Here is a 27337-nt window from a genome sequence, read left to right as displayed (position 1 = left end):
CACCGTTGACGCAATGGCACGCCTCCGCTCTCTGTCCACCCAGCGGGATACGTGGGGACAACTGAAGTTAGCCGATCGGCAGGTCGCGAGCGGTGGTGGTTGTTGTTGTCGGTGGTAAAGTGCCGGTTACTTCCACGGGTTACTCTGCCAGTCGTTTCAGTCGGTCAACCCACGGCACCTGAGTCTGTCCCGTGACCTACCGCGAGCGAGCCTTCGACACTGCACGTGACGTTCTCAAAGTGCACGTGGCCTGGCACAGGCGCCGTGGTGAGGTCACCGCCAATTCCAAGACATCTGTCCAGTGTGTAAGAATTTTGGTTAAAAACAAAAAATAGCAGCACAAGAGGGCTTCATTACAGCCGGGTCAGTGCGGATCGACGACCCAGAACATATTTCCGCACCAGGCACATCACATCCAGTCTATCCTTCTCACTATGCCTGTCGCTGCCAGTCAACGTGGCATGCTCTCGGTAATACCAGCGACCCTGGTAATCATACAGCGATATCAAATTAAGCCCTGACCTTAATCCGAACACTAACCACCCCTCTCATCCCACGGCTAACCCTGACCCTATCTCCGGCCCATCCGGAAGGTGGTGGCGGTGGTGGTGGTGGCTGCTCGTCACGCACCAGCCTCCCCCGAAAACATTCAACGAGAAATTAATCCGTGGACGCAACTGCGGATGCGGTGCACGAGCAGCTTGGACCAGTCCCCCCCCCCCCCCCCGCGTGCGTTGTGGTGCTGCGTTACACTCTCGTGCGTGCGTGCGTGGTTATTTTCGTGCCAAAAAAATTCATATATTAAAAAAATCCAGGTTGCCACAAAAGAGATGCACTTTCCGCTCAGGGACCACAGTCAATGACCCCAATTTCACACTCATTTTCAGTCAATGCACATTTACCTACGGCATCTATTGCCGGGCAATGGACATTGTTCCTCGCCCGTAACCTCTGAACTTTGGAAATGTTAAAGAGAAGCAGTTTCCTGCTCGGTGATATTACACTGGCAGGAGATTAAATTAATACGCTATCATCATCATTATTATTATTTCGGGGGCCCACAGGTCCACTCCGGAAATTGGATGCGGAGATAAAAATCAGGCAATTAAATAATGTTTTATCGACGGATGGAAATCTGCATGCCCGAGTGTTTACCAGTAATGACGAAGATGGATTCTGCGAAGGGGGGGGGGGGAGGTCGCGTTATCGCGAGCAGTCGCGAGAATTCCCTGCGTCCTGCGAACGCCGCTTATTGTTATCCCTAATTGAAAGGCGCTTATTTGTAATTGCTGCTTTGCTTTGGCTCGAGAGCGCTCACGCGCGCGCCCTGTCACCCTGTCGCCCCACCGCTCCGCGCAGGACGCCGAGTGCGACGCGGGCGCCTTCGTTCAAGTGCTGGGCGGCAACGGTCTCAATCCCAGCACCATGAACAGCCTGGCAACCTTCTGTTCCACGCTCTCCTCGCCAGGTAACAAAAAGCGACAGACTGGAAACGATCTCCCCACCCCCCACCCATCCCCTTGGGTACCGTGCGCTTTGGGGCAGAACGGAGGCTCAGAGCCGAAATGAAGAGTTTTAGTTCGCAAGTGGTTACGCGCATCGTTCCTCCTGCTCTCCGGCATTTGCTATCGCCGTCGTTCACGGCCGCGCTTCATCCACTTAACAAAGTTAACATTGCACCGAACACTTGTGTTGCCGCTATTACTGTATGTATGTTGAACTTCTTTCGCACCGTACTTGGCCAACCGCACTAATCGGAGGTGCGGGGGAAGGACCACAAACTAAATACAAAAATCAGTTTCAGATAAATGACTTTTCAACCGAAATTATTTAAAAGTGCACAGCTCCAGTGGCTGCCTAATATTGTAAAAAAAGAGGCGTTCCAGACGGCCGCAGAAGCGCATCTGAAAAGTGCGCGATGCAGTGACCACCGTCTTTTATTCGATGGCCAGCCAAAAATCCGCCTGCTGCGAGGATGACCGGAGTTCGCGCGATGACGGTCAACGCTCCTCGACGAGACGAGCGAGGTGACGAATGTGTGCCCCCTGCTCGTGTCTTGCTGTGCCCGCGGCTGGCAGTGGAGTTGGAGGCGGGCTGCGAGCACACCGTGGTGCGGCTGGTGGGCAAGCCCGGCACTCGGGCTCAGGTCACCTTCTCCTTCCGTCGACTCACGCCCAACGACACCGGCAGCTCCCACGCTCGATGCCCAGTTCCCTTCTAGCCCCGAGGAAGCGCACCACGCCGCACACACACACACTATATACACGCGATGACAAAGATCCCCCCCCCCCCGTGTAGTAGCCTGCACACGCGGTCTGTGATAGTGGGCACCTAGGAAAGCCGACAACGGCGCATAATGATGTGGGTGGTGTAATCGGTGGAAAAATAAAAAATAAACCACGTGGCCACCTTTGTCTCCGTAGTGCTGTTGTTTACACACCGCGCCAGGTGCACACGTTATAAAGCCGAGTCAACCTTGGGGAGGGCGCACGGTCGGTTCAGACATTTGCCACCGACGTTAGCCGTAGCCAGGAATCAAACTCACGGTCGCCACGTTCATAGGGCAGTGGGCTACTCACTACCACCTTCCGTTGCTCGTGCCAGCCTTGTTAGGTGCTTGCTGGCAGCACTTGGCCCAACAATAATTTCACGGCAACAGGGGGATCTTTGTCTGATACTGCACACACTTTTGACCATGCAGTGCCCCCCATTCGCCCTGCAAGAGATGTCGATGTACAGTCGTAAAGCAGGCCAACCCAGCGGTCGCTCTCTTCACGTAGACCGCGGGGCTCAAACAGGATGGGGCCCACCAATCCACGCGGATGGGCTCTTGTGGCCCAGCGGCTCAATTGTCTTTAGACGCCCCCCCGACAAGGGAGGCACAAAAGCAATGGTAACCAGGACAAGTTGCGTAAAATAGTGAGAAGTCGTACAACGCTTTTGTGTATTTATAGCGCATGCATACCTTACAGATGCTGATAATGTAATAAATATTTACTCTGCATATATATATAAAATACATACTGTATATGATGTATTACAGCAGTTAAAATGAGGGAATATCAAATAACCTCAACAAACGCAAAATCTCCCTTAGTATTTACGCCTCGGGAAGCCAAGGAGAGCCGTGGTGGCATCACGTGCTTTTCCAAATGCCCTTGGACACCGGTTGTGTGTGGGGAGATTGCGTTTCCCTCTGGATTCCACGCTTGTGATGCTTACGTAGAGAATATTTGATCCTTTCCTTACATACAACGCAGACTTGTTGCATTCCTTGTAAACTGCGGTCGCAGCCGCCTCCTCCTCAACTTGTATGTTTTAATCTCTGTGTCAATAAATGTTGATAGAATTAGAGGCGTCTGTGTCATGACAAAACTCGTCTTTTTTTGGTCAACGTCGCATGTTGCCGTGTTGTTCATATGAAGGGTACAGGAAGGAAATTACTCTTGCGTAACCGCACCAGATGACCGTCGGTTCACATTCGCCGCACACGTTTTACTGCGTCCACTTTGAGACGTAGCTAACGAACCGTGAGGTGTTCCATCAAACCGAAAGCAGCGCTTCTTTAAATTGGCCCGCGTACGTCCACCGTGGAGCCCCGTCAAGAGCACCCATCACGACTACTCCCAACGGCACCAGCTTCTGCCCCGACACTCAAACCCTTCGAGCCCAACACGGCAAATTATACGGCGGTCATTTAGACGGCTGATAATATTGCCCAGCCTGAAACTAATTTCCTTGAGCGCTTTTGCCAGTGACGAGTGCTCGATAACGATTCAATTTGCAGGTTACTGCCAATGCCCCTTGGCGTAATGGCAAGGGTGGCTGGCCGCTCATCAGATAGCACAGGATAGGCAGGAGAATCCTCAGTAGGCACTGGGGAATTATACACTTGCCCTGAGGGGGCAACTGTGAAGATAAAGTGAGGACGGGGTAAGGAGGTTAAAGAGAAATTACCGGGTCATTACTGCGTCCCTCAAAATAATCTCTCCCGTCTCACCCGCCCACTGAGTGGCTTCCAAAGTAAATGTCACGGCCGTAGGTCTCTCTGAAGCCAAATGCCCGAGGTTTGTTTAAAAACCAAAAAGCAGTACGAGATCAGAATGGCAATTCAGCAGTCGGCGTTTTAATTATATTTAATAGAAAGGGCAAAGTACAGTCCACAATCATCCGAATAAAAACTCGCTTCATTCTGCCATTCTTCGCAGCAAGGGCTGCCTCTAATCCCTAGTCGGCAAAATGCCGTGCGAAGCATCGAAACGGCCCACACGCAACGCACGTCGAGACGGAGACGATACAGACGGGAGATTCCCCACCGCGTGGCCTGTGGGATGCATGGGGTGAGCAGGGATAATCTACACGCAACTGTCAACGAATATAACAAATATGTCAAATTTAACAAAGTAAACTTTCAACGCACCAGCCAGGTTAACCGTGAATGTCTTCATGAGTGCTTATTTCAACTCTTTGGATAAAAAATAAAAGAGACGAACAATAAATCTGTTTAAAACATATCTTCGGTATTAAACAAAAACACAATAATTATAACATAACGAATAAGCTACCTGCTCTAAAAGAACATGGCAATTGTTTTGATAAGTGATAAGTACACATTCATAGAAAAATCATCCAGACTTGAGTTTCCACTTCAGGAAACCATACTGCAAACACATTTGTGTGGAATGTCTGACATATCAAGAACAACCGCAGTTATTGTAATTGTGAGGAAGCAAAAGTAGAAGCTTAATTTCTGAAATGTATTTTCTTCTAAAAGGTCACCAATAAACCTGAAATTGTTATCTATACACTGTCAACATACTTACATTATTAACAGCTTAATAATATGTACTTAACTTACAGATCAACGTAAAGACTTGCAACTTATAGTTAGGAAAAGGGAGTGTCTAATCCAGCAGACAAACAGAATTGGTTCTCACTGGAAAGGAAACGTGAGCTGACAATACTGCTGCTCATTGAAGACCTCAAAATGTATTTTTCATTTATAAAGCAGCATAACATTGCAGGCATAAATCAAAGGATAAATAGGCAATGTTTTTTTTTTGCCAAACAGACGGGAAAACCTACACAAATCCAACCTGTGAATTTTAGGCCGGGGTGGTTTCTTCGATTCAACCAAATAATGCAGGTACAAGTGGGCCCTGTTAAATACAATAAGTGGGATGCACTTTCATTTAAAATAGTGTACAATCTTTTTTTAGTTTACACCACTTTATTAAATGGTATTTTTATATTCAAAGATTAATTTGGCACGGAGGAAAAAAAAACACACTAACGCTTGGCAGTTGTGTTTTAAATGTTGGCCCCTGGACGACTGTATATGCCACTCGTTAGTTTACGTTTCATTTGCCCTTGTTATTTTTTTAATAAGCTGTTGTGAAAGTAATCAGTGTAACCGTCAGTTCCAGTGAAGTTCCAGTTCCCAGACACGGCTTTCCACCAGCCACGGCTTTCCACCAGCCACACCTGCCGCCACCCACTGCCCGACAGGGCACGGGCTGTGTCGGGGTCACAGGGAAACGGACTGCATTCCCAAGATGCGTAGAATCTCTGCTTGCACCTTGTGGTCCTGTGTGTTGATGTTCGCGTCGCCAACCTGCCCATCTTCGTACCTTAGCAGGGAAATAAATAAATGAATGCGCTGAATGCCCCCATGTGTACTATACATTCATTGCCTTTTAGACAAATTACACATGTTAAGTTTTCACTTGCACATTAAGCGTGGCATATGTACTAGCCGGCCAAGAGTTTTAAGAGTTTGACTTACACAAAAAAGAAGCGAGTGCAGACGTGATCAGACATGGGGCACACCCAGATGTTTCCATGCTTCTGCAGGTCCTTCGATGTGATGACTGTTTCATGAGCAGAAAATACACATGCACACATGAGGCTGAGCAAAATTGAAGTGATGCTGAAAACAGTCCAAGCTCACTACACGTAAAGAAAACCACTCCAAACTATTTATACAGAGGGCCAAAAGGCCACAAGATTAAAATACTATTTCTGTCTTTAAACTGCTCATCTACCTTGATTTTTTACTTGTAAATACGCAGATAAATCTATGAAAACACTATCTCCGCAAATTAGAATCTTTATTTATCCTGGAGATGTCCAGTAGGGGCGGGTACATGTAGCTACATCATTAATAATGCAATTCGAGAACTCCAACTATGCACAATGTATATACATACCTTCGCAGAGTGCAATGCAGTTTAAATTCCGGCTCTGCAAAAACCTCGACTGCATGGTTTTTATCTGATGGGCGAAAGAGGAGTGCCATTGTATCACATTTGCCAACAACGCAATATACATGATAAATTTCATGTTATGCAAAAACAACAACAATTTGAATTCAAATAACATCTAAATGCCATCGCATCTCAAGACTCTTTACAAATAAGCTGCGGCAGGGTAGAAAGGGGGGTGGCGGGGAGCAGTCAGGATGGAAACACACGGGAGAGAGACAAGCGAGAGAAACTCCGCGACACGGCTCAGGACGAAGCAATTGGACCTCGGCTACCAACAACAACAAACATCCACGTGGACAGCTGTGGCAGCACCAGGGAGTCACATAGCATCCTCAGGGATCACAGCTCTTCAATACAAATGATTGTACATCATCGGCTGCACACCTGTGGTGTGGTGTTGACCCGGTTACAATTCTGTACCAGTTTCTCTTTCGATTCCATCCTGTGCTGTCCCTTCCCCATCCCTGCAAACGTGCAAGATGAACAAATATGCAACAGACATTTGGTGAGGTGCCACTGCGTTTGCAGTGATGCACAAGCGCAAACAAAAACACTCAACACGTCCGTCAATAACACTACCCCGAAGAAGAAAAAATAAACAAGTTAATTCTCAGGCTGTGGCCCCTTCTTCTCTTCGATACGAAGATGACTAACGTGTTGAATAAATACTGGAGGAAAAAAAAAACATGACAGCACACTTGTTTAACAATAACAAACTTTTGAATAGCAAAGCAGCAGTAGGCTGGACACTGCACAATGGTTCTACACTGCCCTCTGGTGTAGACACATTTCCCACAGCCAACAACTCGCTCACCAGAGTAGCCAAAGCTGATGCTGGAGATGGGGCTCAAGTAGATCCCCTTCCCATAGGCAGCTCCATGGAGCTATTGGGCAAAAAAGTTAATTTAGCACAAGCACACACAGAAGCACAAATTACATCTTACGAACTGGGTATATGCACACAGGCTTCTGTCCATCAACTGGTGGGCGAGGAAGGGGACTTCCTGCCCCATGTGGGTCATGGGGGTCATTTGGCCGTACTTCACCACGCCAGTCGGTGTGGGTTGGTAAAGGTGGCAAGCAAAGGTGTGGGGGGCATAGATGTACAGTACAAGGTCTGCTAGCCATAAGAGGACTTCATCCATAACAGGTTTTTTGGGCTAGATCACATATATATAAATGTGTCTTTAAACCCGCCACCACCTGACACAGCCAATTAGTAGGTTTGTCACGTAAACAGAACATGCCAATTCGTTACTAATACAGCACACCGGTGTGTTGGAGAGCAAAGCCACAACATTTACAATCTTAGTACGACGTTTCGCCAGTAATCACAACTAGCCTCATCAGGCGACAACTAGATTTGTGGAGAAATCCTCCTGTTTCGTTCCTTAGAGGGCTAGATGTGAAGACACTTGTGAGAAACTTCTTGAGCGAAGTGGGGGGGGGAGATTAATAAATGCATATACATGATTATGGGTATCCATTGCCGGTTGGATTATTTGTATGGTAATCAACGTTCATTATGCATGCGCATTATGCGAGCCCATTGTTTTTGTACCTCCTTTCGATTGTGTGCACTAAAATAGCCGTACCTGTTACTGTTCAACGGTAATCCATATTGAAGTATGGTAACCTGTATAGGCATGCATTTAAACAATGTATTACTTGATGATTCGCTTCCAAGCAGCACGAAGGATGTAGCTAACCCAACAGATTAATGTTTATTTCTCTCAATTTCTAGATTCTTTAATTAATCTCGGCCAGTAGTAACGAGAACTTCAACATTATCAAAATCACTGAGTCTCCTTGTTGGTACGCATGTTCTGCCACTACTGACAGTTGCATTTGGGAGTATTTAATATTTCTTTGGTGATATTTTACTCCCGTGCTGATCATTCGTCCTGTTTGCCCAACAAAGCATTTACCACACACGTGCAATTAATCCGGTACACACCTTCTGTTGATAGCTTTGGTAATACAGGGTATTTCAAATAAATGGACCCAATTTCAAAGCAGTATATTTCACGATGGCAACATGTTACAATTACACAAAACGTTACAAACGGTTTAATGAGTTATCAAGTTTTACTAACCATTTTATAAATGCTCTATGTGCCCTCCACCTACTGTACGGACATCGAGACGATAGTTGAATTCATCCCAAACGCCTCTCTTCTCACATTTTCCTCTGAGATGCGTGGTCGCCCACTGCTCTTCCCCCTACATAAACAGCCTGTTTCCTCAAATTATCGGTACCAAGGACGAATGTTCTTTGACATTGGCGGATCAATGCCAAAACGCCGTTGAAACACACGCTGCACCGCAATCACGGATTCAGTCTTGCTGAACTGCAGAACGCAAAACGCCTTGTGTGTTGCGGGGTCACCGTCTTGCGAATGACTGAGGTTAGGGGCTGTTTGCGCGCTGGGAGAGGCATCTAGCGGTAATCGTTTGCAACTCTATGCCCTGCCTTTTCAAATGGTAAGAGTTAAATTCATGGGCGGTTCATGGTTGCAGAGATATAGCGATTTTAAATCGGGTCCATCTTTTTCAAACACCCTGTACATTTTTTGTACCAGATATAAATGTATGTATTTTATGTATCGTGCCAAATCTGACTCCGATGTTGTTTTTCCAAACATCTGGCTAGTTTATCAGTTACTCCCGCAATGTACGGCATTTTAATAGTTTTATTTACTTGGTCAGTTTAAACGGTCGTGTTATTTGATTTGATGTTGGCATTCAGTGTCCTGCTGATTTGTGTATCATTGTAACCGTTCAAATGCAGCGCTTCTTTAAGATGTTTAATTTTACTTCTCAGACTGTAACCATCTTCCTCCATTGAAGAAGTGCAGACCACAGCTGTTTATTATATGGTCCTTAGTTTTGGTTGTGTGGCAACAGTCGCACTGTGGCTTGGTTTTTGTTGCAGTTTTCAGTATGATAGCCCAAAGCTTATAATAAGATTCCGAGGAGGATATTCCAATGTATCTCTATGTGGTGGTACAGTGGTTAGAGTATAATGTGTTGTGAATGCTTGGCAACCCAAGTTTAATTCATGACCAAGGATAACATCAGTGGCGAGTGCTGTCTGAACCGGTCATGGGTTGTGTTCTACTTTCATCAATCCGCTTTATCCAGCGTGAAGTATGGTCCAAGAAAACCCCATGACCGAAAAACATCATGGGGAGCAGGCCTTCATCCAGCAGCGGTTAGAATAAAGCGCAGCGAGAAACGGCGAGCAGCATATCTCTGCGCGTACGCCGCACCGCGTTTAACTGCAACCCAACCGACCTGGAGCTTGGTGTAGGAGGCGTTCACGAGACCGTTTCGCAGAATCGAGTGCCAGTTTTCCGTGTGTGACCCACTGCAGGAGGTGTGACCACACGGCAATTACAACACAGAGCAGAAAGTTATGGAAGTCATCATTAACAACACGGCCTTTTCATAGAAATTCAGGGGAGGAGGGGTTGGGTTGGCACAGTGGTTAGCATAGTCTGCTACGAACCTAACAACCCAACTTCGATAATTATTAGCCATCGGTAACATGGCAAGGAATATCCGAACCGCTCCCGAGCACACCAGCTTCGCCAAACTACATTGATCAGCGTCAAGTATGGTCAAACAACCGCTGACCAACAGTGTGGGGTGGCCTTCATCCAGCAGCGGATTGAACACACCTCTGCACCTATGCAGTACACAATTACAAGTCTATTACTTCTCTGCCCTCTATGTATTCTGGAGGATCCATTGTTTGAATCATTAAAGAAGCATTTACAAGCTGTGCACTGACACTCCCTTATATTCTTTGTTGGATTCATTGCAAAAAGTGAGATGCCCCCACCTACCCCCCTCCCCAGAGGTTGCAATCGGGTACCCGATACCCGTACCCTACCCGATACCCGGCTACCCGTACCCGGCCGGGTACGGGTACCCGTTTGCGACCCTGGTGCGGCCGGGTACGGGTAGGCCATGAGTCACTGGTGAGTAACTCTTTGTCACTCATTTCCCAACGTCTTGTCTCTTCTCACAATTCAAGTTCCTAGAATCATCCTAACCCGTGCCTGCAACATGGCTTCATCCCAGAGGCCAGGTATCGGGAACCAGTTTGTGACCCTGGTGCGGCCGGGTACGGGTACGGGTAAGGAATCAAAACCCGTTTGCGACCTCTGCCCCTCCCGCCCCCCCCCCCCCCCCCATAGGAGCCCTGCAAGTGTTGCACGGTCCGGCACAGGTGCCCCCCGGCCCCTCGTGCCGTGTGAACCACTCACTGAAAGGCGAACGAGCTGCCGTAGAGCTTCTTGGCAGCGCGGAAGCGGGCCTCCTTAGCCGGAGGGCTGCTGAGCAGCAGGAATTGGTGCGGAGTGTGCATGAACTTCAGCTGCTGCTCCCACAGACAAGGCAGCACAGTCTCAGCACCTTCCTTTGCACTCTTAAACATTTGGAACATTTCACAGGTGTGTGACGGACACTTCGAGAAGGCAATGACCCGCTGTTTGTTTGTCCCACTTTACGAATAATGTATACAGCTTAGTCGTACAGACTCATGGAATGCAACGCATATGTCGTCATCGAGGGTAAAAGAAATAAGTCTATTTTTGAATTATTTAAAACTCCCATCTGTGTGCGTTAAAATAACGTGCATAGAGATTAGGGGTTGCTAGAATTATACAAGTGGAAACAAAGTAACAACTGTCAGCCTGGGATTTTAAAAGAGCTGAATGACGCTCTCAGTTCGATGTATATCTTATGTCTATGTCATAGTTCATTCTCTCCTGCGAGTTCGAGGACAATGTACAGATGCTGCCTATCCTAATGCTTCCAAACTTTACACGTCTTAGTTGACATGACTCAATTCATACATTCACGTTTGATAAATGCATCAAAACTATCGGCATAAGAACATAAGACGCATTTGATGAATTGTATAATGTTATTTTTATCTTTAATTCCATGATGAATGAGACAGAAAGGAAACAGACGGTGGCAGGACAAATGTTATGCGACAGAGGACAAAGCAGAGGGACAGTAAAGGCAGTGGAAATGAGATGGAAGAAATGAGACAATGCAAATAAGAGACTAATAACAATATTCAAACAATCTTTGACACCAGTTGTGACCATGAATCGTGATGAAAAGCGTGCCTCTTTATGATCATAATACTCAGCATCGTTTTTTGCCACTAGATGACAGTGCTGTTATACAATAACATTAGAATATGCATGACAGCACTGTACTTTAACAACATACAATCGTAATGCTCTGCCAAGTTTATGAATCCTTTATGTAATAAAATTCAACTGACAAAGTGACAATCCTAATAATTTAGTACATTTGGTATTCGTGCCATTCTTATAGTACAAAGCTACCAGGAAGGTGCTACTATTCATAAACTGACTGTAGCAGCGGTGCTGCTTTATGTAAATATATTTGGAGTTATTTTTTATTTGTCAAATTTGGACCATAGCACCGGCACAGAATGGCCTACTCCTTTCGAATGACATCACGGGATTTTTAACGTCCACCATCAAAGCAAGACGGCACTAAATTTTGCGGCTTATATGCCTACGGTAATAACCGGGGAGGCCTGCCGGAGTCGGTGAATGCGCGACCAAGCGCGCCGCACCACCTCCACCGAGGAGAGGCCGTTGGAGGCCCTGACTATTCTACAGAGGGAAAATAGTCTCAGCGAGAAGATTAGAGACACTCACCCGACTGCTGTGTAGCTTCACAATGTGGGAGCGGTTACTGGAAATTACCCTATCCCGGAGTGGCAGCCATGTGGGAGAGGGTATATGGACTGAGCATTAGAGAAAAAACTTAATTCCACATACGCACATTTTAGTATGTTACTGCGGGGAAAAAAAAACCCCGTCATGTAGCTACATATCTGCAAGCGCTGATCCAGACTGCTTCTAAGCCATGTTTACGCTCATGTAAAATGTAGCATTAGCAAAGTAGACGACACCCTATACATTGTTCAAAACTAATAGGAATGCTGTTTAATGCTTACAATAACAACCATTACGCTAGTGTAGCCTACATATTACAGATTCACTCTTAACTAAAACAGCCATCAGTTTCTCATCAATAGAACAGGGGTATCGTGACAAATCGATTCATATTACAGATTATTTCGCTTACCATACATGCATTTAATCACGTGAGCAAATCAGTGCTTTTTCACTTATATAATATGCAATTGGTTCAAGTGACCCCCACAGCCCCTACAGGCACTACCATTCACTGCATGTCGGAAACAAAAAACTAATCCTGGAATCAAATGGTGACCCCAAACTGTCCCAGTTCATCAATTTTCTTGGGGATGGGGGTTAATTGGGATTTTGGGGTGGCGAGATGTTAACTCCCTTGCCTGGTTTACAGAAGGTCGTAGGTTTGACCCCAACCCTGACACCTGTATATTTGAAGTTTGCATGTCTTCTCTCCCCGTGGTCACGTGTATTTTTCTCCGGGTGCTCCAGTTTTTCCCTCCACATTTAGAAGCAACATGCGTTTAGAGTATGTAGCTGCTAAACATTTCCACATAAGCCACTTCGTTGGGCTATCATGTTGCCAGGTTGCTTCTGAAAAAGAGCTATATAGCTCAGTGGGCTTTACCTGGTAAAATAAAAAAGAGTTTCGTTTTTAGTTTGGAATCATTCCACCCCTCGAATACCACAACATGACACTGCCAACGAGTTTGCGACATTGTTTCTTGCCTACCACTGTAGAAGGGGGTGTGCCAGAGAGTCCTGCTTGTCCATTTGCTTTTTGATGTCCAAATAGGATCCCTGCGTACCGTTGGGGAATATCCAAAAGGCAATCAACACTTGAAATGCACAAATGCAACTTCATTCTATAACCTCCTTGCAGAACATAATTCCTCTGTACGTGGCAACTTTACCTGGGTCATTTCTCTCACCGACATGATGCTGTCCAACGCACGCTGCAATCGCTCGTAGTTTTTTTTCTGCGCACACAAAAACAGGATCGAGAAGGCTGCAGCTTGAAGTCAATGGTTACTTAAACAACTCCTTTAGCTGAAACGTATGCATTAGCTATAAATAAAGCCTCAAAACTTCTTTAATCAATCAATGTCAGTGGTAGGAAATAGCGGCGATTCAAGGAAAAACGACAAGAACAAAAGTCCAGAGCCTTACACATGAAATAAAAAAAAGAACAAATTAAGTGTAAAACGTGAAGTTTATTGGGCTACCTTGGGGTTGAAGGCAAGGGCTTTGGGGTCGTTTGGGTCGACGACAGATGGATAGGGGTCAAAAATAATGCTCTTGCGGGGAGATTCCAGTGCTGATCGGCACATGGCCAATAACAGGTCCACAACCTGGAAGACAAATCCGCGACAAGGTAACGTTAAGACAGAAAGTTACCCACAGACGTGCACGGTGAAACTGTCGCCAGACACTCAACAGCCAGTGTAAGGAATCTCCAGAGAGCCACCGAAACACACCGTGCAGAAAAGCAGCAGAGGGAAACGTTAAAACACCCTAACCTCGTGGGCAATCCAACAAAAACACCACGTGTGTTTAATGTGCTGTGTATAATGTACTCTGTATCTAAACACAGAATGGTTATGAAAGCAGAAAGAGTTAAACATACGAGTGACTTTTTCCTTTGCTTGTATTTTAATGCAAAAATGCCATTTGTGGTTATTTTACAGCTCATTCAAAGGATACATGCATGTGAATTGTTAAGGTATGCAGAATACACACATTATCTGTAAACAGGAGTTTGGCAGAATAGTGTAACTGGTAAAATGAATATTTTATTGTAAAATCAAGACTAACATGAGTCAACATTTTACATCAAATATGGTAGCCATAAAGGGAAAGGAATCAGATTCACCTTTCAAGAAAATTCTTTTAATTCTGGACTCTATATTCAATTTGGTTCTTCGTTCTGACCACAAAGGGTATCCATAATGTAGGTTTTTGGGTTAGATCGTGTAAATATATAAATGTGTCGTTAAAACCCGCCACCACCCGACACCGCCAACTAGTAAGGGTTGTCACGTAAACATTACATGCCAATTCGTCACTAGTACAGCACACCGGTGTGTTGGAGAGCCAAGCCACAACATTTACAAACTGAGTACGACGTTTCGCCAGTAATTACAACTAGCTTAATCAGGCGACAGCCAGATTTGTGTCTTCCTGTTTCGTTCCTTATATAGAGGCGTAGATGTGTTGACCACGCTTCTGCGCTCTTACACAATGATGGGGGGGGCGGGATTACTGACGCAACGTACATTAAGCGTGTGCATTATGCGAGCCCTTTGAACTTGTCCTTCCTGTCTATTGTGTTCATTAAAATAGTCCTACCAACGGTAATCCCCATTGAAGTACATTGCCCTTTGTCGGCATGCATTTAAATAATGTATTATTTGATTATTCGCTTCCACGCAGCACTAAGATGGTAGTTATTTTGATTTCTTTCAATTTCGATAGATTCTCGTGTTAAACTCACAAAGTGCATGAGTGCTGATGAAGTTGTTTTCATTGGATGGATGTTAATGACAGATGCAACAACTGAAATGCTGAAATGTGGTGATGGGGGATCAGACTCATGCAATATGTGTAAGAATGAAACGTGTGAAGTGAAGTAATTTTTTAAATAAATCCGATTGCCAGCGATGTATAAATCTCCGTCTATCAAACAATGGGGTGAAAACGTATAAATCAGGTTAAGTGCTTTTCGTCGCGTATTAATCCATTTAATCCACGTGTCATCAACGCTTAGTCAACAACTGTTATGCAACGCACCAAAAAAGCCTCCTGCACACTAAGCCTTACTTCCCCTTCATTATCTACGCATCCTATCACAACAATGCCAACATGCCGAACAACAACATCGTCTTGTAACCAAGTAATTTTGACCCACCTCTGGGCCTGTGGCCACTTCAGCAGCAGCACCCGTCATCACTCCAAGCGTCTGGAAGGCGAAGACGCAGAGTTCCCGGGCGCAAACAGCCGGCTGTAGGGAGCGGAGCAATTAACCACTATTATTCTATGAGAGTGGTAAAAAGGGACCCCCAGCTCCAACCATCTTTGGCCAGATTTGGCCTTCTCCCCAATTTTATCCTGACTGTGCTCTCGGTGGAATGTCATTAGACAAGGAAACAATGCAGATCTCTCACAGAGCATTGCAATCTTTAATGTTAGAAAAAGGCTCTCAGAAGTGAATATCACAGAATTACTCCTGATATCCATCTAAAATGACCTCTATTCTATACAGCAGAGGGCAGCATTTCCCAGATGCCCCACTACAAAGGGCAGTGTTCGTCACCTGGCAGTCAATTTAATATATTCAATTTCTAAGATTTGGAATTCACTGAAATGAAGTGTAATAACAAAATGTAATGTAATCATTTTTTGTGTGTGCAGTTATTAGTCACTGGACTGACACCATCAACTTCACAACACGTGAGAAACCATGTTAATCACAGGTGCCTGCCTGCATGCAAGCCCAAGATTTTGGCAGCGCCAGCTCAGCGTTCTGACATCCAACCCATGCCTAACACCTTATTTCATCTGTACACTGCATTGAAAACGTTAACAAAGTCCGTTACCTTGAGCATGGGGCCATTCTGAAACACGTGTGGCTCATCGCACACTACGCAGAACTCGTTGAGGGTTGGTATTCTTTGTTCGCCGTACAGCATGGTCTACAACCACATACAAAATGACACGAGTTTTGTGGTTAAACTGACATCAAAGGGCAAGTCATCATGCAAAATGATGCACATTCTGACAGCGAGTATACTCTATGTGCTATATTTACCTGAACAAGAAAGCCATGTTCTAATATTGGAAGAGTTTTTGTTGCATTTCCCTGCTGAAAACAAAAACAAATTATTCGACAGTACAATGATTCAGTTTTTTTAGGACATGTAAAATTATGCTTATATAAAACAAAGACTACATTAGAACTTAAACAATCTTGGATAAATAAAATGCTGCAGGCTATTCAATTCAACTGTGAGTGTGTGCACTTTGACGACTTAAAAGGTTTAGCTTTATTTGGCAAAGGTAAATCCCCATTGAATAAAATGCTCATGGTTATAGCAAAACAGTCGTGAACCAGAGAGCTGTAATGCACAAAACAATAATACACTGCACGTATTTCCAGAATCCACGGCAGTGCAGCAATATTGAAGCAATATAAGTTACACGCAAACATCGCAACAGGTCCGGCCGAATATTTTCACACGGTGCACATTTCCAGCTCTATTAAACGTGGCACCTGGGAGGATCCGTTCTGTTCCAGATTCCGTTTGCCACGGCCCCCTCCATCCTGGTGGAAGAGGAAGCTTGGGGATCTGGGTATGCACAGTGGACAGCCACATTAGACGTTTATCGTCCCTTCACAACTACAAACTTCGCATGAACTGACAAAAGACACCCTACGCGCATAGCAAGGAAGTTTAACCTTTTTTCATTTTGTCCAAATAAGCCTCTAGAGTTAATTAAATGAGGAAGCTCGGAATGATGTACACCTTTTTTAATACACTACAGATGTTCTCACAACAAATCTCCTGTTTTGTTCACTAGAACCTATGGACATTCCGAGTATTCATAAAAAATTAATTACATCCTACGAAACATTGTTTTTCTGACACGCTCCATTTACCAATTAAAGAATCTCACCACTGGAACACTAACAGCAATGGCACTGGTTTAAATTGTGCACATTATATAACGCTGGCGTGTAAACTGGACGTGCGCAATGATACTGGACCAACTCTAAGGCACACCTGTGCAGGTGGGAGAGCAGACTGAGCGGCGAGCGGAGCTTTTTGGCATTCCTGCTGGACTTGAGCAAGTTGAGTCGCTTGCTGTGCTGGCTCTGCAAGCAATCATTGCTCAGGTGCTTCCACTGCTGTGACACAAAGGCCTTGAGGACTCTGCGGGTACAGCACATGGGTCGCTTACGTCATCAGACAAGGGCAACCAAATGTATTTGCGCTCAAGATAGAGGTCCCCCTGACCTAGCCGTGATAATCGCTTTGCGGTAGAAACCTCTGAAGGAGGAAAATTAATGTTTGCAGACAAAAAATTAGGTGAGTTGCGCGAATAAAACAATGATTTGTAAATATTTAATGTTGTGTTTTGACGCACTGAGAGCTCGATGCTCCCAAATGATCTGAGATGTATACATTTCCACTACGTGAAAAGAACACGTTTTAACGACCGCTTAAATTAGGAAAAGCACCTTGGTTCCAATTAATAAAGAATGGAGATTTGCAAAATTGATATATTACACTATTAAACTAAACTATAAAACTTTTTATTTTACCAGGTAAGGCCCACTGAGCCATATAGATCGTTTTTAGAAGCGACCTGGGCACAAATGATAACTCAACGAAATGGCTTATCATGTGGAAATTATAGCAGCCAAATACTCTAAAAACATGTTTCTAAATGTGGAGGGGAAAACCGGAGGAACCAAAGAAAAATCCACGTGCCCACGGTGAGCACATGCATACTCCAAATATGCAGGCGTCAGGGTCGAACCCACACCTCCTGTATACCAGGCGAGGTAGTTAACATCTAACCACTTTGGCACCCCATATGGACAGGAGATGAGCCCAATGAACACTTTTATTTTGCTCGCATTGTGCTCCTAAACCTACTGACCATTGCCTTTATTTCAGACGTGCATGCAAACATAATGCAGGGTGACGGACTTCCTTTTCGCAAGTTAAAAATAGCGTTCCTGTTACAAAACAGAATTCTAGAAAAGGAGCTTAACCACGAAAAATAATCCCCTTCCATCCAGCATGGCCAGGCCACCTCGCAGCACAATGAATCACCCAATAAAGCGGCGAAATAAGAGCTAGATGTGATATTAAAAACTTACATCACTGCAGTCACAAACACAGCACTGCCAACTGATTAGTGATATGTCCTGAAGTACAAAGATGTGTCTAGACAGATTGACGTAGCTCACCATGCAAATACATGTTGCATGTGGAAGGATAAACCAACTGTATGGGATTAAGCTGTGTTTGCTCCGAAAACGTGCCATAGCGACACAATGCCTACACTCGCTGTATGCCAACAAGCATGACTGCAGTCAAGATGATAACTCTACAAGAGCCTCTAATGGCCGGAATTAAATAGCGGCCCACATATTGTACACTTGAATGCTTGGAACATGCACTCGAAGATACCATTCAGACATTCATGGTAGGATGGCCTGACATATTCAGTGTCTCCATGTAGATCTAATGACTTTGGATAAATGAAATAAATAAATATTTCTTTATATAGAATAGTGAACATATGAACCATCATAGCACTACTGCAGTGGCTTCTGGATTACTAAATTCTGATTTTAAACTAAATTATTCAATCTTCCATAATATATGCATATATTTTAAGTACTATTATTAGGTAAAGTTTTGGTATGCCAACCTCTTTAAATACACTTGGACAACGTGAAAGAGTAGGCCAAACACCCTCAAGAGGGGCTCTTTGGAGCTACCTCTGTAGAGGCAGCTATTTTGTCATCAACAGTACTACGACCAAGAAATTGCAGTCCTGCACCTTTACTTATTTGTAAGGCATGCACAAGGGCTCCATTATTGTATAACCTTAATTTCCAAAATGAAATCGTGGCCTGAATAACAGGGCCATTAGTGGGTTAGCGAGTTTCTTTTTTAAAGTTGTATTGCTCTTTTATGACCTCTGATAATGTATGCATGTCACTTGAGAAATAAAACTTTAATTATCTTCTAGAGGGTGTACTTTGCGATTTAGAAAAACCCCAAATAACCAAACTGCATTGATCATTGTGAACAGCAAAACTAATAAGTATAAATATTTGCATTTTATGTAGTTGAGGCTTTATGTAAATTATAAAAGACAGTCACTTGAATGAATGCATTTCTGTAAACTAAACATAGAATTTAGCTGCTAGCTTTATTGCAATATTTTAGCAAATGTGATTTGAGATTATCGTCAACTTGTTTTGGACCAAAGTCCTTCGTGAAAGATATATTTTATCTTAATGGGTTTTTTGTATATAAAATACTTTATTTATGACTGCATTCTATTCATTCGACTTTGTGGGGTATGTCTTATTTACCGTTTCCATAGTCGTCATTTGAATCAATAAGTTCAATGTTTGGCTCTAAACCTCAGTAACCTTCAGAAAATTATAAGAATGCAGAGGCTGTTAACTGTGACAAATGATATCTTACTTTTTGAGCTGAAGGCCAATTCCAAAACTGTCTTTGTTTGAAGGCTGAAATACGTCAACGCTTGGCTCTAAAGGGGAAAAAAAATGTTTAATACACAATATCGAATACGGTAGATTTAGTCTCACAAGAAATGTTCATCTTGATTACCAAAGTAAAAGCGATAATTTAAATACAGGGTTTAATTATCAGAGAATATAAAAATGTATATCTTTTGGCTATATTTTCCAACTCTATAATGTGAGCAACATACAACCTTTGGAATGAAAATATAAACGTTTTGCACATGCCGCACAGGCATTCTAAAACATATCTGATGGAACATACAGCTTTATACTCCTTACATGATTACAACGGTGAAAATTAAACAAAAAGCATTGGTCATGGCCATTGGGCTAACAAGATGAATACTTCATTGCAGGTTCGTGAATACAAATGGTGTGCATAATAAAGGTTTTTTGGGTTAGATCGTGTAAGTATAAATGTGTCGTAACCCTCCACCACCCAACACTGCAAGTAAGTACAACAGGCTCTGACACATATAAATTAGCAAAATATGTAACAAAACAAATACAGCCCTACATCAGTAGGACATCTTCATTCATAAGAAATTCAGAAAATCTTGTGATGTGTAATTAAAGATATTAAACTTAACCCTAATGATATTTTGGTAAGCTTTGATGTAATTTCTCTATTTACGAAGATTCCGGTTAACGAGTCCATTAAATTACTCAATTGCGAGTAAATAAGTAAGGTTTAATAAAAGATATTCCAAAACTAGCTGACCATTGTCTAAATAACACTTATTTCTTATGGAGAGGTGATTTCTTTAAACAAAAGGAAGAAGCAGCAATGGGCTCTTTGTCTCCTGCTAATGCGAATCTGTACATGGAACACTTTGAAGCAAGATCACTCGCTTCAAGTATACTAAAACCATATTTTTAATTTAGATACGTGGATGACACTTTGGTTGTCTGGCCACATGGTAAAGATACACTTAATGAATTGATAAATCATCTCAATTCGCAAAACCAAGCCATCCAGTTCACCATGGAAATGGAGGTGAATAACACACTCCCATTCCTCGATATTTTGCTTGGACGTGGCCTAAATGGTAAAATACCACACAGCGTTAACCGAAAGGAAATGCACACTGATGCTTATCTGAATGAAGATTCGCATCATCACTCCGCACAGAATTCCTCTCTCATCAAGATGCTCATACATCAGGCTAAAACAGTGTCAGATGGTGAAAGTCTGAGGAGCGAGATTAAACATGTTAAAGAAGCTCTACGATTAAATGGCTACAATAATGCTCAATTTAAAATAGCATTGAATGCCAAACCAAGATCGAACAGCAATACTGCTGAAAGTGATCATGTTATTAAAACAAATGAAATACCATATATTGCGGGAGTAACTGACAAACTAGCTAGAGTTTGGGAATAACAAAAAATCAGAGTGAGATTTAGCACGGTACACAAAATTCGAAAACTAGTATCTTGTACTAAAGATGAATTGCCTAAGATGTCAACAGAAGATGTGTATTGGATTAATTGCTTATGTGGCAAACGCGATATTGGACAGACGGGACGTAACATTAGCGCAAGACTAAAATAACACCAAAGAAATACTAAATATTCTAGATTTGAAGTTTTCGTGACTGCAAGGGTCCATACACTCTTTGGTTATTTCGGTAAAGTCACGTAGGTAAAAAATAAAATAAATTAAATCGCGACGTTTCGGAGGTAACACAAGCTTCCGTCTTCAGGTGGCACCGTCACAGCAAAATTACTGTATCAATTACTGTATCAAGTGGGCTGATACAGTAATTTTGCTGTGACGGTGCCACCTGAAGACGGAGGCTTGTGTTGCCTCCGAAACGTCGTGTTTTAATTGATTTTTATTTTATTTTTTACCTCTGGGACTTTACCGAAAAAACCAAAGAGTTTAAATACGAAATACTCTCAAACACTGCTGTCAGCAGTTGTAGAACATGCTTGCCAACAAGGGCACACAATTTATTTTTATAACATTGAAGTGTTGTGAAAAAATAAATATTACTGGCCGGGACTAATTCGATAATCTATTGAAATTGAAAAAGATACAAATAATTTTAACCGCTCTTACAGCTACAGGCTTAGTGCGGCCTGGAAGCGTATTATTAAGTAATTATCTTACAACTGCATTCCTTAATGAGGAAATACATGCTAGTTAACTGAATAATAATTAATCTATTATATAATTACAATACACCCCCCCTCTTCTGCCTCTGATCTCTGCACCTGATGGATTCACAGTGATGATGTCATCTTGCTCTATTTAAGACCGGAAGCAGGTGGATTGCTTCACTATTCTGGCAAATCGCCGGATGATGCTGAATGTAATTACCAGCGAAGCGTAGTACTCAAATTGTAAATGTTGTGGATTCAACACACCCGTGGGCTGAAGTAGTAACTAACTGTTTACGTGACAAACCTTACTGGCCAAGTTGGGTGGTGGAGGGTTACGACACATTTATGCTTACGCAATCTAACCCAAAAACCTTTATTATGAATAATATTAGTCTCCAAAGCCTGCATGTTAAACTGACAAATGGTGTGATTAATGTGCGAGTAGGGGACGATTAAAAGCTGGTGGATCACTCCATCTTGCCAAGGTTAATGAGGATAATGTACAGAGTACTACGTCTTGCTTATATGGCCCTCTACCAAACGTGTGAATTGTACCAAAAACACTTTGTTTTCGAGTGCAAGCATACCTGGGCCATCCAAATACTGAGACAGCGAAAAGTGGAGGCGTAGAACAACCGCCTCAGTTCGCATCACCTTCCAAGCCGTCGCAATCTCCTCCTGTGTGGAATACCGTACCTAAGTCAAGTGTGCCACTGGATTTGGAAGCTGCACCAAGGCGATCGCAAACGCTGTGCATTACAAAGACCAACAACCAACAAAGGGCCAACGGACAACGTTTGACCGAATATTCAACACACTCATTTGGGAAAACGTGGAGAAACTGTCGCCTCCTACTGTTAAAACTCGGCAGGACCCTCCTTAAATACATTTTGAGACTCTGTGAGGCTTTCCTGGGTTAAAACGAAGATTAAAGCAAGAAAGAAATTTAGCAAGAATAAATCACTTACATCCAAGAATCCCACATTAATATGAAGATCGACAGCCACATCATCAATGGCTCCATACTCCCTATAAGAAAAGATGTGAAAACACATATTACAAGATATTATTGGAAGTTGAACATTTATTGCAAGTTGAACATAGATATTAAGATATTTGAATACACGAGTCGAATAATTCTCAGCCAGCCTGTTACTTTTGAAAATACCAACTTGTAATTGTAATTCCAGATGTAAAGTACACCATGCAAGAATATTTGTTTTGCATATCACTGTCTAAAATTCAAAGAGGAATAATTATTCAAGGCGTTCAATCTCCAAATCGAAAAAAATTGAGAGAAAAAAAACCACAGAGTTCTCACCTGATCTGGACAGCACCATCCCCATATTTCTCTCTCACACTTTCGATGTCGGCATCCAGCTGTGGATGGCGATGTGTCTCTCCATCTGCATTCACCTACAAAATTAAAGCAACGCATTTAGCACAATCATGTAACTGAAAACAATGCAATCGCAACACAACATTATACACATTATAGGAAACATTACATTTCAAATAAGTACTTTTTTTACATGCCATTAAAGGTAAAGCTATATATAGGTACACTGGCAGAACATAATGTTCTATAACAATTATGTGGCTATACAAATCCACAGGCTTTTATCTATTCCAACATAACCATGATTCACATTAAAAAAGACAGCTTGCTCCATTTAAAAATACGAGTTTGGTATTCAAGGTTTAAAGTGAACCATGTAAGATTCTTTTGTGAGGCTGGAAAATAATGTATTGCAAAACATACTGAAGGTTATAGAAATTTTATGCAACAGGACTGTATTCTTTTGTAAGGTTTGTGACATATGATTCAAAGGATGGTGGCATCTCCATGGTTATTTTTCCATTAAAATATAAATAACGTTACACAAGACGCTGGATAACGCTCAGTAAAAAGTCAACCGAACAAAGAGATTTCCAAAACAGGATTTTTCTTGAATTATGTTTAGATGTCCATTTAGACATGATGATATAAAAAATTATGTCCTGGCCTGAAGAATGTATGTTGACCTAATTCACAATTGATTTTTGGGTTAATCCACAATTATCTAACCAAACATTTAGCGATACTTGCAATATTTGGTTGTGAAAATTGCTCTTCAACTTATCGGTAAGCTGATATTATAATTGGCACGTGAAAACGTTTGTACATGTGACAATGTTATTTGTTTGGCTGTGCCAGGTGGAGAAGAGTTCACAACACATATTTGGTGAAATAATAATTTGGCCTGATGAAAAATAAAAACTACATATTAAGATAAGTATGGCTTGTTCTGTTGCATCTAAATGTTTTCCTCCCTGCTTGGCTATAGGACCCACTGTGCAAGCGATGCCTTTTTTAAGCAACCTATTTTCTAAATTACCTTTACACTACACATAATTGGGTATAAGTAATTGTTTCTTTAAAATATGAACTGTAATCTGGAATCACCTGGTGAATGTAAATTAAGATGTTCATGAGCATATATTTTCCTGTGTGGATTATAAAGGATAAAAAGCCTAGAATTGCCATGATGCAAATATATTTCAGTTTTCATTCGTATTATGAGCACCTGCACTCCACAGAAAAACTCATCCGACTCAGTCTCTCCATCAGACTCCTCTCCAGTCCACTTTGGTGCACTCAAGTCCTTTACAAAAGAAACAACAAAAATACAATAAAGATTTGGCACACAACACAGCTTTTCAGGCTTAAAACAATCACATTTTAATAGTTTTCTGTTCAAGTTGACAGCATCCAAAAGCGCATTTGTCTTTGCAGGTGTAGTCGTACACTAATTCACAAAAGCCCATTCTGTCGATCGCTCAGGCTGGCCCTGTGTATAAAACATGCCTTCTGGCAAGCAGCTGCTGGCTTCTGTAAGTGGTTGCGATGGCCCATCATCGCTACTCATGCAGTTCATGCGGTCACAAGTGGGAGTACAATGAAACATTATGGATGTCCAGAATGACAGTGGTTGTTTTCCTCGAATTTGTTTTCATCCCTGAGCCACATGATTGACACGTATTTTGCAATTTAATATTTCATCTTTTTTAATTTCAAACACCTCCCTCTGTGCCATGAGCCTACACTACCTATGACTGTCTAGTGCATATAAATACCCCATATACAATACTGACAAACATATTTTTACATCTTTTTACCCCAATTGTGCTCTTGGCATTATGGCACCCCATGTGTCAGAAAACAGCCTTCACAGGACTTCTCTCATACGATTTTTTACGCAGTCATTGGTAACCAGACTTAGACTATTAACTAGACAGTACTTGAGAACTCTGTTTAACCACAGGCAGCTTCCCAGGTTCCAGCCCACGCCCTCAGCAGTGCTGAGCCACCTCGCCACTGCCCATATAAAACAAAGCAAAGTGGTCCGACAACTAACATCTCTAGATTACCTGTGTAAATTCCGTTTGCATTACTCCTACCACCGCATGTGGGCATGCCCTGACAAGTAAATGTGAAGGCAATGATATTGTGAGAATTTAGATTGTGAAAGTGGAACTCCAGAATTCAAGGCCTTTTAAGCAATAACATTTGCCCAAGGGCAATACGTTCTAAAAAACATGGCAAATACAAAACTAAAATGGACAAAAAGCAAATGTTATCGTTATGTTAAAGATGTTTTATGTGTCGACGATCCAGTGAAAATAATGATTGCCAATTATATTATGGCACACGTGGCATACTGTAATTGAAAAACAATTCTACTTTCTTGACCAAATGTCACCCCATTGAAATAGTAAAGCTTTGGGATGTCATACAAAGGGACATTGATAATAAATGTAGTTTATAATATTTCGTTGTTTACACTTTTGTTAACAATGAAGCATATGGTGATCTTTGCTAAGACAACAACAATGTCCTGCATAAATTACTGAGAACAGCAGACCCTTTTGAGTCACGTACACATCTTACAATAAAATTACGCCTATGGCTTATGACAAGAGACGTTTAAACCTACACGTTGAAGGTACCGTAAAACCAAAATGTCACCGATTTTCTTTCTTTTTTCTCTCTCTGTCACAATGCCTCTCGATTTGAGCGCTATTGTGCTAACAATACAACCGGCGTGACATGTACAACAACATATGCGGCCCCTTTTGTAAAAAATTCACGGCTGATATTGGGGATCCTTAACCACCCCCACGCCATTGCGGGTCTATGGGGTCCACTGTGTCCCAATTGCAGCCACGCCGACCACTGTGACATTCCCTACCAATTGTCATTACACGACATTTGTTATGAGGACGAATGGCATCTGAACGCGTTCAACGTTTTGATTACGGACAACAACAAAACTACATAATCTACGGTGTACCGAATTAATGAACAAATGCCAATTTTGATTTAAAGCTTTCGTGACTGCAGGGATTCATATTCTTGGTTCTTTCGGTAAATTCACATAGAAGGGAAAGAATAAAATAATACACATATAAAACCTTATTTGTATTTTTTTATTATTTCCCTTCTACGTGACTTTACCGAAAGAACCAAGAATATAAATGTCAATTTCTTACGACGTCGTTTCGCTGTTTAACACGGAGCCTGGGCTACATCCCTTTATCGTTACGCACAATTTTGTGCGTCACAAATGTAGCGTTTGACGTAATGTATGAAGGATGGGTAAACTCGAAACGTGGTGATTCATCACGTAAACACAACATTTTTAACAACAATTATTAACGCCAAATCGCTTACGAGTCTAATGAGGTAAACAACAGGGTCGATCGTATAACGACGCGAGCGCTTTCCCACTTAACCCCAACTATCTTTACCTAGTAAATATTATTTGCTTAACGTTTAGATTCCTGACAAAAACGTAAAACATCGTAAAAGCATAACCAGTAACAACTACAGTAGCTAATTGTGCACCAATGTAATGAACGCAGACGCGGGGCCTGTGGTTTTTCAACAATTGCAAACACACACAACGCCATAACTTGAGCGACAAGCATCTCTCTTAACCTTGCACCGATTTAAATCATAACACAATTCGAGTAAAACATAAATTCCACTGTAAAAAAAATCTAGATATTTAATTTCAAAGAAATAAAAAAAAATTTCACTGGGCCTCAGTTCAGACACCGGTCTTGCCTGGTCCATGTGCCCGGAAACGAGCGCCTCCTCAGCACATCCTCCAGCTCCTCGGCTCGGACCTCGAAGGCGGCGGCGGGGGCGGCGATGATGATGAAGAAGAAAGATAAGACAGCCGAAGAGCGTCGAATATGCGTGGCGACAATCACGATATTGTCGTCGTTTACAACGAGAAGACAACACGATTCGCCGGCTTCGCGGACACTACAGCCCACCCGGCGATCGTGCACTGCGGGGGATCAATCAGCTCGGGCTGATCTCACGGATAATTTCCCCTAAATACTGTAGGGGAAATACCGTACGACAAAATAAAAAAAAATCAGCAATTTATAACCGCGCCACAAAAATTGCAATGTGTGATTCTCAGCGCGTCGCTGATTTTTCTCGCTCGGTCGGAAATCAACAGCAGACTAACGTTGTGTGGGGGGATGAGAAATAAACGCAGACTGGCACCGGTGATGTGAGTGACTGACAGATCACAAAAAGCGCAGATTTGTGTGTATATATGTGTGTGTGTCTCTTGTCTGCCTGCCTGTGTCTCTGTGTCTCTCATCTGCTGCTTCCT

General features: G+C 42.8%; 2 protein-coding genes across 6 annotated transcripts in view; one reads left to right on the top strand and one right to left on the bottom strand.

Moving 5' to 3' along the window:
- CRHBP (corticotropin releasing hormone binding protein) overlaps nt 1–3354 on the top strand; it is an 11580-nt gene extending 8226 nt beyond the window's left edge. The window contains exons 6-7 of the mRNA XM_061558579.1: nt 1360–1468; nt 2079–3354. Of these exons, the coding sequence (XP_061414563.1) occupies nt 1360–1468; nt 2079–2221 (252 nt within the window). The 3' untranslated portion in view covers nt 2222–3354. The remainder of the gene's footprint in view (nt 1–1359; nt 1469–2078) is intronic.
- Nucleotides 3322–27337, bottom strand: LOC133346730 (protein mono-ADP-ribosyltransferase PARP6-like). Of its 5 annotated transcripts, none has more exons than XM_061558552.1 (22): nt 26773–27337; nt 24230–24307; nt 22984–23078; nt 22631–22691; nt 22250–22340; nt 19492–19558; nt 17041–17190; nt 16530–16605; nt 16068–16121; nt 15856–15951; nt 15168–15260; nt 13486–13611; nt 13174–13239; nt 12993–13060; nt 11981–12029; nt 10541–10653; nt 9564–9636; nt 7081–7150; nt 6651–6730; nt 6210–6273; nt 5786–5870; nt 3322–5630 (listed from the first exon to the last, which is right to left on the bottom strand). In XM_061558552.1, exons 1-22 carry the CDS (start codon nt 26779–26781, stop codon nt 5528–5530), a joined length of 1767 nt encoding a protein of 588 aa, XP_061414536.1. In that variant the 5' UTR covers nt 26782–27337; the 3' UTR covers nt 3322–5527. The 5 variants fall into 5 exon arrangements, 4 of the variants coding, with proteins under 4 accessions (XP_061414536.1, XP_061414537.1, XP_061414538.1 ...); XM_061558553.1 differs by having other exon boundaries at nt 16068–16118; XM_061558554.1 differs by having other exon boundaries at nt 22250–22337.

This window comes from Lethenteron reissneri, chromosome 24, assembly GCF_015708825.2.
Source record: "Lethenteron reissneri isolate LAM-NWPU_2019-01 chromosome 24, ASM1570882v1, whole genome shotgun sequence".
Taxonomy (NCBI): Eukaryota; Metazoa; Chordata; class Hyperoartia; order Petromyzontiformes; family Petromyzontidae; genus Lethenteron; species Lethenteron reissneri.
Note: the sequence above shows the minus strand (reverse complement) of the source record. Positions and strands in the feature narration are given on the sequence as shown.

Bases quoted from the DNA above. Each gene is read 5' to 3' on its own strand.
- LOC133346730 (XM_061558552.1), bottom strand. The intron at 23,079-24,229 runs GTGCTCATAATA...TTAATTTTGTAG, and splicing joins AGTTTTTCTGTGGAGTGCAG to GTGAATGCAGATGGAGAGAC. The intron at 22,692-22,983 runs GTGAGAACTCTG...CTTTTCTTATAG, and splicing joins GATGGTGCTGTCCAGATCAG to GGAGTATGGAGCCATTGATG.